At 51.4% G+C, this 13,746-nt stretch overlaps 1 protein-coding gene across 1 annotated transcript in view; it reads left to right on the forward strand.

Moving 5' to 3' along the window:
• The window catches only part of dpp3 (dipeptidyl-peptidase 3), a 34,353-nt gene that overhangs the window by 3,914 nt on the left and 16,693 nt on the right, over positions 1-13,746 (forward strand). The window contains 8 exon segments of the mRNA XM_055664785.1: positions 3,229-3,318; positions 6,267-6,404; positions 7,880-7,954; positions 8,924-9,021; positions 10,314-10,443; positions 11,450-11,580; positions 12,370-12,428; positions 13,546-13,740. Of these exon segments, the coding sequence (XP_055520760.1) occupies positions 3,229-3,318; positions 6,267-6,404; positions 7,880-7,954; positions 8,924-9,021; positions 10,314-10,443; positions 11,450-11,580; positions 12,370-12,428; positions 13,546-13,740 (916 nt within the window).

Genomic DNA, 13,746 nt, shown 5'->3' on the forward strand with positions numbered 1-13,746 from the left:
TCGAACCCGGGTCTCGGGCACTGTGAGGCAGCGACTCTACTGCTACGCCGCCCAGTTGCTAATTGGGAAGGGTGTCCAAGGTTATGGGGAGAAGGCAGGAGAATGGGGTTGAGAGGGAGAGATAGATCAGCCATGATTGAATGGCAGTGTTGACTCGATGGGCTGAATGGCCTAATTCTACTACTATGTATTAGATGGTGTAGAAAAGAACTGAAAATGCTGGTTTACATCGAAGGCAGTCACAAAATACTGGAGTAACTCAACGGGACAGGCAGCATCTCTGGAGAGAAGGAATGGGTGACGTTTAGGGTCGAGACCCTTCTTCAGACTTCATCTTTTACTTATGGTCTTATAGGTGCGGGAGATACTGGAAGGGCCCAGTCACCTGAGAGAGAGAATGTACAATCCTGGCACACATGGTGAAACCAGAGCTCTCTGAAATGTTTACCAATCTTTGAATCTTAAATATAATCCTTATGTTTCACGTTGCTGGCCTTTGCAACGACCCCGCTGAGTTCTGCTCCACTCCGCCCTGCCTTGTTCTCCAAAGTGAAACTGCTCCTCGGCTGGTTAGTTTTGGTTTTGGTTCGTGTCTGGAGCCGAGATTTGTCTGGCAGTCTCCCAGCTCCTTCACCCCCACCGGCACTGCCCCTCCCCAGAGGCTGAACCTTCGTGCCCTGGAACTGTGGGAGGGGGCGGCTTGTGCCGAGCACGTCACCTCCTGCCAGCATCGGGTTTGGAGTCAATCCGGACATTCCACTCTCTCACCGGCTGCACTGAGGTGCTATTGTCTGCCAGGGGAAGTAGCTCGGGGGCCATCTTTAAAATGGATGACGGGGTTGAGACTAAGAAGGTTAATGAGTCCACTCAATAACCACAAATGTGTAGCCTCCTTTTGCTCTGGTATTTTATTTAATTCACATGTTTCATCAATAATGTTTTATTATTAATGTTTAATGCTTTACGTGTCGTTCCTAACTGTCACTGTATGTCATCGTCACTTGCGGGCGGAGCACCAAGGCAAATTCCTTGTATGTGAATACTTGGCCAATAAACTTATTCATTCATTCCCCGGTATCCCATTTACCCGCTGACTTTTACAGTCTTTTTCTTTTCGTTTTAGTTTGTAGTTTAGAGATACAGTGCAGAAACAAGCCATTCGGCCCATCAATTCCGTGCTGACCAGCGCTCACCCCGTACACTGGGACTATCTCGCGCGCACACACACACGCACACGCACACGCACACAGGACAATTTATGATTTTACCGAAGCCAATTAACCTACAAACCTTGTTTAGTATAGAGGTATGGCGCGGGCGGAAACAGGCCCTTCGGCCCACTGATTCCGTGCCGACCAGTGATCCCCGCACACGAGCCGTATCCTACACACACTAGCGACAATTTTAGGTACACAAAAAAGCTGGAGAAACTCAGCGGGTGCAGCAGCATCTATGGAGCGAAGGAAATAGGCAACGTTACGGGCCGAAACCCTTCTTCAGACTGATCGGGGGCGGGGGGTGGGCGGGGACAAGAAAGGGAAAAGGAGGAGGAGCCCGAAGGCTGGGGGATGGGAGGAGACAGCAGGGGGACTGAGGAAGGGGAGGAGACAGCAAGGACTAACAAAATTGGGAGAATTCGATGTTCATGCCCCCAGGATGCAGACTCTCCAAACGGAATATGAGGTGCTGTTCCTCCAATTTCCGGTGCTGCTCGCTGTGGCCATGGAGGAGACCCAGGACAGAGAGGTCGGAGACGGAGTGAGAGGGGGAGTTGAAGTGCAAGTTCAAGTGAAGTGAAGTTGAAGGGGGAATGAAGGGACAATTTTACATTAATACAAGCCAATTTACCTACAAACCCGTACGTTTATGGAGTGTGTGAGGAAAGCGGAGAAAACCCACGCAGGTTACGGAGAGCACGTGCAAACTCCATACAGACAGCACCTGTAGTCGGGATGGACCCCGGCTCCCTGGCGCTGTGCGGCAGCGAATCTGTCGCTGCGCCTCTTGGTGGTTCTGGAAGCTTTTGTTGCGTGCTGCGTGCTATCCAGTCAGCAGAAAGACAATACATGATTACAATCGAGCCACAATCAAAACACACAGGTTTGTCCTGTCATTGCAAACAATAATGCCTCAAAGCTCACAAAGATTGACGCCAGCAGCAGGTGAACAGGGTGAACTGTGCACGGTCTGGTTTCATACCAGTTGCGTTCCTTACCCTGTTGTTTTTCTCCCCACCCTGCTTTCTGGTGCTTGCTTCCACTTTTGTTTCTAAACCCACACTCTTCCAAGGAAAACAAGGCAGCCCGATATCCCTTAGAAACATAGAAAATGGGTGCAGGAGGAGGCCATTCGGCCCTTCGAACCAGCACCGCCATTCATTGTCTGATCGTCCCCTATCAATAACCCGTGTCTGCCTTCTCCCCATATCCCTTGACTCCACTAGCCCCTAGAGCTCTATCTAACTCTCTCTTGAATAGAAACATATAAATTAGGTGCAGGAGTAGAGGCCATTCGGCCCTTCGAGCCTGCACTGCCATTCAATATGATCATGGCTGATCATCCAACTCAGTATCCTGTACCTGCCTTCTCTCCATACCCCCTGATCCCTTTAGCCACAAGGGCCACATCGAACTCCCTCTTAAATATAGCCAATGAACTGGCCTCAACTACCTTCTGTGGCAGAGAATTCCAGAGATTCGCCACTCTCTGTGTCCATCCATCCAGTGACTTGGCCTCCACTGCCCTCTGTGGCAGGGAATTCCATCAATTCACAACTCTCTGGGTGAAAACTTTTTTTCTCACCTCAGTCTTAAATGGCCTCCCCTTTATTCTAAGACTGTGTGTGGCCCCTGGTTCTGGACTCGCCCAACATTGGGAACATTTTTCCTGCATCTAGCTTGTCCAGTCCTTTTATAATTTGACATGTGTCTATAAGGGTGCTCCGATTTCCTCCCACGCTTCAAAAATGTACAGGTTTGTAGATTAATTAAAGGCTTTGGTAAAATTGTAAATTGTCCCTGGCGTGTGTCGGATGGTGTAAGTGTGCGGGGATCGCTGGTCGGCGTGGACTCGCTGGGCCGAAGAGCGTGTTTCTGCGCTGTATCTCTAAACTAAACTGATCTATATGCTCTCTAGTATTTGAATTTTCCGAGCTGGGAAAAAGGTTGTGACTGTCTACCCTATTTGTGCCTCTGGTAATTACTGGGTGATCTTTCTGGTCTCTTGCAGGCGTTCCTTGTTTATGCTGCCGGGGTTTATTCCAACATGGGCAACTACAAGTCGTTCGGAGACACCAAGTTTGTGCCTAATTTGCCACAGGTAAAACACCTCATTGTTCACAGGTTACAGGAGAAGAATTGGGCCATTCGGCCCATCGACTCCACTCCGCCATTTAATCACGACTGATCTCTGGTTGCTAAACCCATTTTCCCGCCTTCTCCTTATAACCCTTGACGCCCGTTCTAATCAAGAATTTGTTTATCTCTGCCTTCAAAATATCCACTGACTTAAGGATAAGGGGGAAATCCTTTAAAACCGAGATGAGGAGAACTTTTTTCACACAGAGAGTGGTGAATCTCTGGAACTCGCTGCCACAGAGGGTAGTTGAGGCCAGTTCATTGGCTATATTTAAGAGGGAGTTAGATGTGGCCAAGGGGGTCAGAGGGTATGGAGAGAAGGCAGGTACGGGATACTGAATTGGATGATCAGCCATGATCATATTGAATGGCGGTGCAGGCTCGAAGGGCCGAATGGCCTACTCCTGCACCTAATTTCTATGTTTCTATGACTTGGCCTCCACAGCCCTCTGTGGCAATGAGTTCCACAGATTCACCACCCTCTGACTGAAGAGGTTTCTCTTCGCCTCCTTACTAAAAGAGCGCTCTTTAATAGCCCTGTCCCACGGTATGAGTTCAAAATAGTTGGTGTGGGTGCATTTTTCCAGAATTTAAGTATAAGCATTTTTTCCATTATTAGCCCGTAATTGAATAATTCTGGAAGAGATGAGATTCCTCTTAGCAGGTAAAGCAGACCAATTCCAAAAGACATGGTCTATGTTTCTGGACCTATTACAAGTATGAGGTGCAATAGTAATTTAAATAAATAAATAAATAAATAAATAAATGGTATCAGGGCCTGGTAACGGGAGGTATAACAACAAAAACAGACTTGGTTGGTAGTCCCCTTTCTGCGGAGTTTAATGTTATAATAGAGCGATTGTTCCTACTTTCTTTTTCTTTCTTTTCTAGGGTCTACTTTCTTACTTTACTTCCTTTAACTTCTTTTCCAAGGGGCTTTCTTTTCCCAACACTCTTGCACTTCACGACTCTTGCGCACTTTCTTTACTTTCCTTACTTCTATCTTTTTCTTAAAGCTCAAAAAAATGAAGCGGTACAAAAAATGTATTAAGATGTATGTGTTGTGTAGTATTGTAATTTACCGTACTTCTAATAAAAAATAAATAAAATTAAAAAAGAGAGAACTCGGGAGAACTCTTGGAATGAACTCGCACCGTGGGACAGGGGTTTAATTCTGAGGCTGTGACCTCTGGTCCTGGAATCTCCCACCAGTGGAAACATCCTCTCTACATCCACTCTATCTATGCCTTTCATTATTCTGTAAGTTTCAATGAGGTCCCCCCCTCCCTCAGCGTTCATTGTTTTTGATGCAGGGTCCCGACTGGAAACATTGACCTCCCCTTTGCTTCCGCAGATGCTGCCTGACCCGCAGAGTTCCACCAGCACTTTGTTTTTTACCTCAGATGGAGTCGTACAAGCACGGACAAGGGCCCTTCTGCCCAATGCGTCCATACCGACCAGGATGCTCCATCTGAGCTAGTCCCCTCTGCCCATGTTTGGTGTATACCCACAGTAGCGCAGCGGTAGAGTTGCTGCCTTGCAATGCCAGAGACCCGGGTTTGTACCTTCTCCCCATGACAGCGTGGGTTTTCTCCAGGAGCTCCGGTTTCCTCCCACACTCCACAGACAAACAGGTTTGTAGAGACATAGATAGAAACATAGAAATTAGGTGCAGGAGTAGGCCATTCGGCCCTTCGAGCCTGCACCGCCATTCAATATGATCATGGGCTGATCATCCAACTCAGTATCCCGTACCTGCCTTCTCTCCATACCCCCTGATCCCCTTAGCCACAAGGGCCACATCTAACTCCCTCTTAAATATAGCCAATGAACTGGCCTCAACTACCCTCTGTGGCAGAGAGTTCCAGAGATTCACCACTCTCTGTGTGAAAAGAGGTTCTTCTCATCTCAGCTTTAAAGGATTTCCCCCTTATCCTTAAGCTGTGACCCCTTGTCCTGGACTTCCCCAACATCGGGAACAATCTTCCTGCATCTAGCCTGTCCAACCCCTTAAGAATTTTGTAAGTTTCTATAAGATCCCCTCTCAATCTCCTAAATTCTAGAGAGAGTATAAACCAAGTCTATCCAGGCTGTCTTCATAAGACAGTCCTGACATCCCAGGAATCAGTGTGGTGATCAGTCTCTGCACTCCCTCTGTGGCAATAATGTCCTTCCTCCGATTTGGAGACCAAAACTACGCAATACTCCAGGTGTGGTCTCACCAAGACCCTGTACAACTGCAGTAGAACCTCCCTGCTCCTATACTCAAATCCTTTTGCTATGAAAGCTAACATACCATTCGCTTTCTTCACTACCTGCTGCACCTGCATGCCTACCTTCAATGACTGGTGTACCATGACACCCAGGTCTCGCTGCATCTCCCCCTTTCCCAATCGGCCACCATTTAGATAATAGTCTGCTTTCCCGTTTTTGCCACCAAAATGGATAACCTCACATTTATCCACATTATACTGCATCTGCCAAACATTTGCCCCCTCACCCAGCCTATCCAAGTCACTTTGCAGTCTCCTAGCATCCTCCTCACAGCTAACACTGCCCCCCAGCTTAGTGTCATCCGCAAACTTGGAGATATTGCCTTCGATTCCCTCATCCAGATCATTAATATATATTGTAAATAGCTGGGGTCCCAGCACTGAGCAGGTTAGTTGTAGGTTAATTGGCTTGGGTAAAGGTTGTAAATTGTCCCTAGTGTGCAGCATAGTGCTCGTGCTATGGGGCAGTCGCTGGTCGGTGTGGGCCGAAGGGCCAGCCTCCGCGCTGCGTCTCTGTAAAGATGGGGTCTCTGGCGCTGTGAGGCCGGGGCTCCACCCGCTGGGCCGCTGTTGTTTTGGGGCTTCTGACCTCACTCCAGTGTTCTGCTCCTCACTTTCCTCCCACTCTGTCACACAGGAGAAGCTGAAGGAGTTGGTGTGGCAGAGCAAAGCCTTCGAGAAGAACCCCGACGAGATGGAGCGGCTCTGGCAGGTCTGTGGGGACCGGATGTTCTCACTGGAGGATCGACAAAAGCAGCTGGGCCTGGGAGCCAAGGTAGAAACACAAGATACAAGATACATTTAATTGTCATTTGGACCCCTTGAGGTCCAAACGAAATGCCGTTTCTGCAGCCATACATTACAACAAATAGACCCCAGACACAACATAATTTACATAAACATCCATCACATTGCTGTGATGGAAGGCCAAAAAAAACTTATCTCTCCACTGCACTCTTCTCCCCCCCCCCGATGGCAGAGTCAAAGTCAAAGCCCCCGGCTGGCGATGGCGATTGTCCCGCGGCCATTAAAGCCACGCCGGGTGATGCAAGGTCGCACACCGGGTCTTGGTGTTAGAGCCCCCGGCGTGCGCTCGCAGAGTCCCGCGGCCATTCCAAGCCGCGCGGGGCGGTGATGTCAGGCCCCGCTCCAGGAGCTCTTCGACCCCGCAACTCGGGCGGGAGAAGTCGCCGTTGCGAGAGCCCTGAAAAGCGGTCTCCCTCCAGTGACCCGCGGGCTCCCGGTGCCGCCGTCCGCCAGACCCGCAGTTGAAGCCTCCGACTCTCCGGTCGGGCCGCAGCAGCAGCAGCAGCAGCGCTCCAGCCACCGCTCCACCCGCTCCGGACTCGGCCAGCCCCGCGACGGCGACGGTGAGTCGTCGGCACCAGAGTCCCCGGTCTCTTCCTGTTGGAGGCCGCTCCTCATTGCAGCCCCAACGATAACGGAGACCCGACGAGAAAAGGTCGGGTCTCCCGTGCAGGGAGAGATTTAAAAGTTTTCCCCCCCCCCCTCCCACCCCACCCCCCCCCCCCCCACAACTGCGCACACCTTTTTTTACCCCCCCCCCACTTCCTCCGCCCCTTTTCTTTCCCCTTCTCTTCTCAAAGACTAGGCTTGTATTCACTGGAATTTAGAAGGATGAGGGGGCATCTTATAGAAACATATACATTTATAAAAGGACTGGACAAGCTAGATGCAGGAAAAATGTTCCCAATGTTGGGCGAGTCCAGAACCAGGGGCCACACACACAGTCTTAGAATAAAGGGGAGGTCATTTAAGACTGAGGTGAGAAAAAACTTTTTCACCCAGAGAGTTGTGTGAATTTGTGGAATTCCCTGCCACAGAGGGCAGTGGAGGCGAAGTCACTGGATGGATTTAAGAGAGAGTTAGATAGAGCTCCAGGGGCTAGTGGAGTCAAGGGATATGGGGGGGAAGGCAGGCACGGGTTATTGATTGGGGATGTTATTCAATCCTGACCTCGGGTGCTGTGTGTCTGTGTCTGTGTCTGGACTTGTACCTTGTCCTTTTACCATCTGGGACGAGCCGCCTGAGGAGGTGGTTGAGGCAGGGGCAATCGCAACGTTGAAGAAACATTTAGACAGGCACATGGATAGGGCTGGTGTAGATGGATATGGGCCAGACGCAGGCAGGTGGGACTGGTGTAGATGGGGCATGTTGGTCGGTGTGGGCAAGTTGGGCCTGTTTCCACCCTGTATGACTGTCATCGTTCAACTATCTTCTCTCCCTCAGGGAACCACGGCGTACTTCTCGGGGAACTGCGATCTGAAAGATGCTGAGTTGGCACAGAAGTTCCTGGATTTTAAGGTAGGAGCAAGTTGGAAGCAGAATCCCGACCCAAAACATCGCCTGGCCGTTTCCCCCCCCCACCGAAGCGTCTCATTCTCCTTGGGAACTGACCTGGCACGGGGAATATTGGGAGGAAAGTTTCGTGGAAAAGCCATGCGTGTCAACTCGTGGAACTAAAACAGCGTAGAAATGGGGCCCTTTTAGAACGTGGCACAGTACATACACAAAATGGTGGAGTAACTCAGCCGGAGTGGCCGCATCTCCGGAGAGAAGGAATGGGTGACGATTCGGGTCTGAAATGCCACCCATTGCACTCGTTCCATACACCCACCACCCTCTGTGTGGACAAAGTTACCCCTCAAGATTCCTATTAAATTTTTTCCCCTTAAACATATGTCCTCTGGTCCTCGATTCACCTACTCTGGGCAAGAGACTCTACCCGATCTTTTCCTTTCTGCTCCCCCCCGCCACCCCCACCCCCCCCCCCCCCCCATCAGTCTGAAGAAGGGTTTCAGCCCGAAACATTGCCTATTTCCTTCGCTCCATAGATGCTGCTGCACCCGCTGAGTGTCTCCTCTATGGAGCGAAGGAAATAGGCAACGTTTCGGCCCGAAACCCTTCCGGGTTTCGGCCCGAAACGTTGTCTATTTCCTTCAGGGTTTCGGCCCGAAACGTTGCCTATTTCCTTCGCTCCATAGATGCTGCTGCACCCGCTGAGTTTCTCCAGCATTTTTGTGTACCTTCGATTTTCCAGCATCTGCAGTTCCTTCTTAAACACTCTATTCCTCTCGTGATTTTACACACCTCTATAAGATCAACGCTAACTAGTCAGCAGAAAGACAATAGATGATTACAGTTGAGCCATCCACACTAAACAGGTACATGATAAAGGAATATTGTTTAGTGCAAGGTAAAGTCCGATCAAAGATTATTCGAGGTAACGCTAAATCACCAGTAAATAGTCATGTTCCTTTCCCCTCTCTTCAGGGCATAAGTGCTTACAACACCCGCTTGTTTAAGACTGTTGGTGACAATGGAAAAACTATTTACGAGGTCAGGCTTGCCTCTGTTATTAAGGAAGGTAGGTTTTTACACCTTGTACTGTGTTTCCCTCTGTGTGTTGAATAGCCAAACCAGGATTACAATGTAATAGAAATTGTGCTTTATAATAGGTACGCCTCGCATCTTAGTGTTAGTGTTATACACACAGACCCATCCCCACTGGTGCTGTCTCCCAGTGTTATACAGGTGTGTCGGAGGGAGCGGGTCTGTGTGTATAACACTGGGGTACAGTATCGGTGGGGATGGGTCTGTGTGGAACAGCATCCCTCTTCCTTAATAACGGAGTCTTGGTGAGACCACACCTGGAGTATTGCGTACAGTTTTGGTCTCCAAATCTGAGGAAGGACATTATTGCCATAGAGGGAGTGCAAAGACGGTTCACCAGACTGATTCCTGGGATGTCAGGACTGTCTTATGAAGAAAGACTGGATAGACTTGGTTTATACTCTCTAGAATTTAGGAGATTGAGAGGGGATCTTATAGAAACTTACAAAATTCTTAAGGGGTTGGACAGGCTAGATGCAGGAAGATTGTTCCCGATGTTAGGGAAGTCCAGGACAAGGGGTCACAGCTTAAGGATAAGGGGGAAATCCTTTAAAACCGAGATGAGAAGAAATTTTTTCACACAGAGAGTGGTGAATCTCTGGAACTCTCTGCCACAGAGGGTAGTTGAGGCCAGTTCATTGGCTATATTTAAGAGGGAGTTAGATGTGGCCCTTGTGGCTAAGGGGATCAGGGGGTATGGAGAGAAGGCAGGTACGGGATGCTGAGTTGGATGATCAGCCATGATCATATTGAATGGGGGCTCGACGGGCCGAATGGCCTCTACTGCACCTAGTTTCTATGTTTCTATGTTTCCCATCAGAACTGCCCCCTCCATCGACTCCTTTAGGTCGAGACTTAAAACTCATCTCTACTCCCAAGCCTTTCTTGACGTCCTCTGAGCGAGGGCTATATGTATGTAGTGATGTTTGTGTTTAATCCATGAACCACTGTTGTATAACGTTGGTACTTCCACCAATTTAAAGCACTTTGGCCAACGAGAGTTGTTTTTTTAAGTGTGCAATATAAATAAAAGTGACTTGACTTGACGACGTGTGTAACACTGGGGTACAGTATTGGTGGGGACGGGTCTGTGTGTATTACACTGGGTTACAGTGGGAGGTATATCTGTTGTGAAGCAAGTTTCTGATAGGGGTGAAGTTCCCTCTCAACATTGTCGTGTTTGCTTCAACCTGCCCCCCCCCCCCCCGTCCCTCACCGTCTCCCCTCTCTCTCCCCCCCCCCCCCCCCCCCCCCCCACACACACACACAGATGCCCCCTTGAAGGGAGATTGGGAAACCAGTGCGGCGTTTACGAGTTTGAGGGCGTGACGTTCAAGGTGTGTCGGGGAGATTACTCGCCGCTGATGAAGAAGGTGGTGGAGAATCTGGAGAAGGCCAAGGTGAGCGGGCGTGGGGAGGGGGCGGGAATACTGAAACATCAGCAGCAGTGGAGTTGCTGCCTCACAGCGCCGCAGACCCTGGTTCCACCCCGCGCTGTCTGTACGGAGTGTGCACGTTCTCCCCGTGACCTGCGTGGGGTTTTTCTCCCGAGTTCTTCGGCTTCCTCCCACACTCCAAAGACGTGCAGCTTTGTAGGTGAGTTGGCGTGCTGTGCTGTAAATTGTCCCCAGCGTGTGTGTAGGATGGTGTCGGCGTGTGGGGATGGAGTTAATATCGGCTGTTTCCATCGACATTCCTATCGGCGTTTGTGATTCTCCCACGGGCCGACGCACTGGGACAATTACGGCGGTCGACTGACCCAGCGAGCAGCGTGTGGGGATGTGGGAGAGAAGTGGAAGTGTCTGATGGGGGAACTATGCATGCCTGTGCCCCGTCGCTCATGCGTCGCTGTGCACGTGCCCCCACATGTGCATGCCCCTTCATGCTCGCGTTCACATGCTTGCACGCGCCTTCCCCACGTGTGTGTGCGCGCTTCTCCCCTGCACACGCACATATATACACGCGGCACACACCCTTGCACAAGCTCACATATACACGTGGCACACATCCTTGCACACAAGCCCGCCCATACACGAGCTCACACCCCCTAGCAGCGCGCAGGCACACTTACACAACCCCTTGCGCATGCAAACACACTCATGCAAGCACCCTCGCACACCCATATGCACACTTGCACTCCCTCTCGCACATGCAAACACACTAGTGCACATCCCCTTGCTCGCTCACTCCCTTTGCGCACGCACACATACGCACACATACACATGCACGCTAGTGTGCCTCATGGCTGTGCCGCACACGCGCATGCATGCACCCGTACTGTTCCGGTTGAAGCTGCATTGCTGGAGCTGCCTGCCTGACACCAGCCAGGCCCACTGTCACCAGCTGTTGCTCAGTCTTCCTCCCCCCCCCCCCCACCTAACCTCCCTCTTGTCGTCTCCCCCCCAGGATCACGCCTCCACCCCCAACGTGGAGAAGATGCTGCTGCACTACAACCGTAGCTTCACCACCGGCTCCATCGACGCTCACAAGGAGGGCTCCAAGCACTGGATCCGGGACGAGGGGCCCATCGTGGAGAGGTGAGGCAGGGAGACCTCCCCTCCACACGCTTGTATCCACTCGCCCCTCACTCATCCCATCGCCAAGTAGCCCACAGACCCGCAGCATTCACACACACTCATACACTCACACTCATACACATACACGCGCGCACACACACGCACACACTCACACACACGCACGCACGCACACATCACGCACACACTCGCTCGCTCACTCTCACACTCACTCACTCTCACACTCACACAGATGTATACACACACACACACGCACGCACACATACACTCTCACACACACACACACTCTCACGCGCACGCACACACTCACGCTCATACACTCACACACACGCACACACACTCACACAGAAGCACACACACATACACACACTCGCTCGCTCACTGACTCTCACTTACAGACGCACACACACTCACACAGACGCACACATACAAATACACACACACACACACACACACACACACACGCGCGCTACACACACACGCACACTCATACACTCACACTCACACGCAGACACACACGCGCTAGCTCACTCACTCTCACTCTCACACTCACACAGACGCACACACACTCACACAGACGCACACACACTCACACAGACGCACACACACACACACACACACACACACACACACGCACACACACACACACACACACACACACACACACGAGACTCTACCCGATCTATTGCTACACTCACTTCAGTGTCTGGCGGCTGAGACAGAGGTACAAGTGACTCTGTCTAACTCCGTACAAAGATGTTGACACATTTTGTTATCTTTCTGATTCTATAGTTACATCGGCTTCATTGAAAGCTACCGCGACCCCTACGGCTCCAGGGGGGAGTTTGAAGGTACAGCCAAAGATTTCATGTTGCTATTTCTACCACAGGCAGAGTGTGTGTGTGTGTCTGCAACCTGAGAAAGGCACAAACATGCTGGAGCCACTCAGCGGGTCAGGCAGCATCCCTGGAGAGAAGGAATGGGTGACGTTTCGGGTGGAGACCCTTCTTCAGACTGAGAGACCGCGGGTTGAAGATGGGGCCCGACCCGAAAGGTCGCCTATCCATGAGGGGTCGGATATTTAGATCGGAGATGAGGAAAAACGTTTTCACCCAGAGAGTTAAGTTGTGAATCTGTGGAATTCTCTGCCTCAGAGGCCGGAGGTGGAGGTGGAGGCCGATTCTCTAGATGCTTTCAAGAGAGAGTTAGATAGAGCCCTTAAAGATAGCGGAGTCAGGGGATGTGGGGAGAAGGCAGGAACGGGGTACTGATTGGGGATGATCAGCCATGATCACATTGAATGGCGGTGCTGGCTGGAAGGGCCGAATGGCCCTACTCCTGTGCCTATTGTCTATTGTCACCGATGATCCAGGCAAGGTGGAGCCCACAATGATGTGGGAGGGGGGTGGGGTGGTATGAGTGCTCCACACTGCAGTGGGTGGGGAGGGGGAGGGGGAGGGGGGGGATGACTGTGGGATTGGGGGGGGGATGGGTGGATGGATGGGGGGGATGTGGTGTTGTTGAGGAAGGGGGGAAGGGGGGTGTGAGGAAGGGGTGGATGGGGGGGCGTGGGGAGGGGATGGGATATCATTGGTATCATTTAAAAATAAATTGGATAGGCATATGGATGATTAGGGAATGGAGGGTTATGGTATGAGTGCAGGCAGGTGGGACTAAGGGGAAAAAAAGTTGTTCGGCGCGGACTTGTAGGGCCGAGATGGCCTGTTTCCGTGCTGTAATTGTTATATGTTATATGGGAGGGGGAAGGGGGGTGTGGGATGGGCGATGTGGTGTCGTTTGGGAGGGGGAAGGGTGGTGTGAGGAAGGGGTGGATGGTGGGGGGGGGGGGGGCGTGGAGAGGGGAGGGGCTGTGTGTGAGTCTGGTCTACGCTCTTGGCTGCAGCTGGTTATTGGATGGCGGTGATACAAGTTCACCCCGCTGACCTTTCTCCCTCCTCTCCTCTCCAGGGTTTGTGGCGGTGGTGAACAAGGACATGAGTGCCAAGTTCACCCAGCTGGTGGCCTCCGCCGAGCGGCTGCTGCCCCAGCTGCCCTGGCCCCAGCCCTTCGAGAAGGACCGGTTCCTCAAGCCCGACTTCACCTCCCTGGACGTGCTCACCTTCGCCGGCAGCGGCATCCCGGCCGGCATCAACATTCCCAACTGTGAGC

Source organism: Leucoraja erinacea, chromosome 44 (assembly GCF_028641065.1).
Source record: "Leucoraja erinacea ecotype New England chromosome 44, Leri_hhj_1, whole genome shotgun sequence".
In the NCBI taxonomy this organism is placed as follows: Eukaryota; Metazoa; Chordata; class Chondrichthyes; order Rajiformes; family Rajidae; genus Leucoraja; species Leucoraja erinaceus.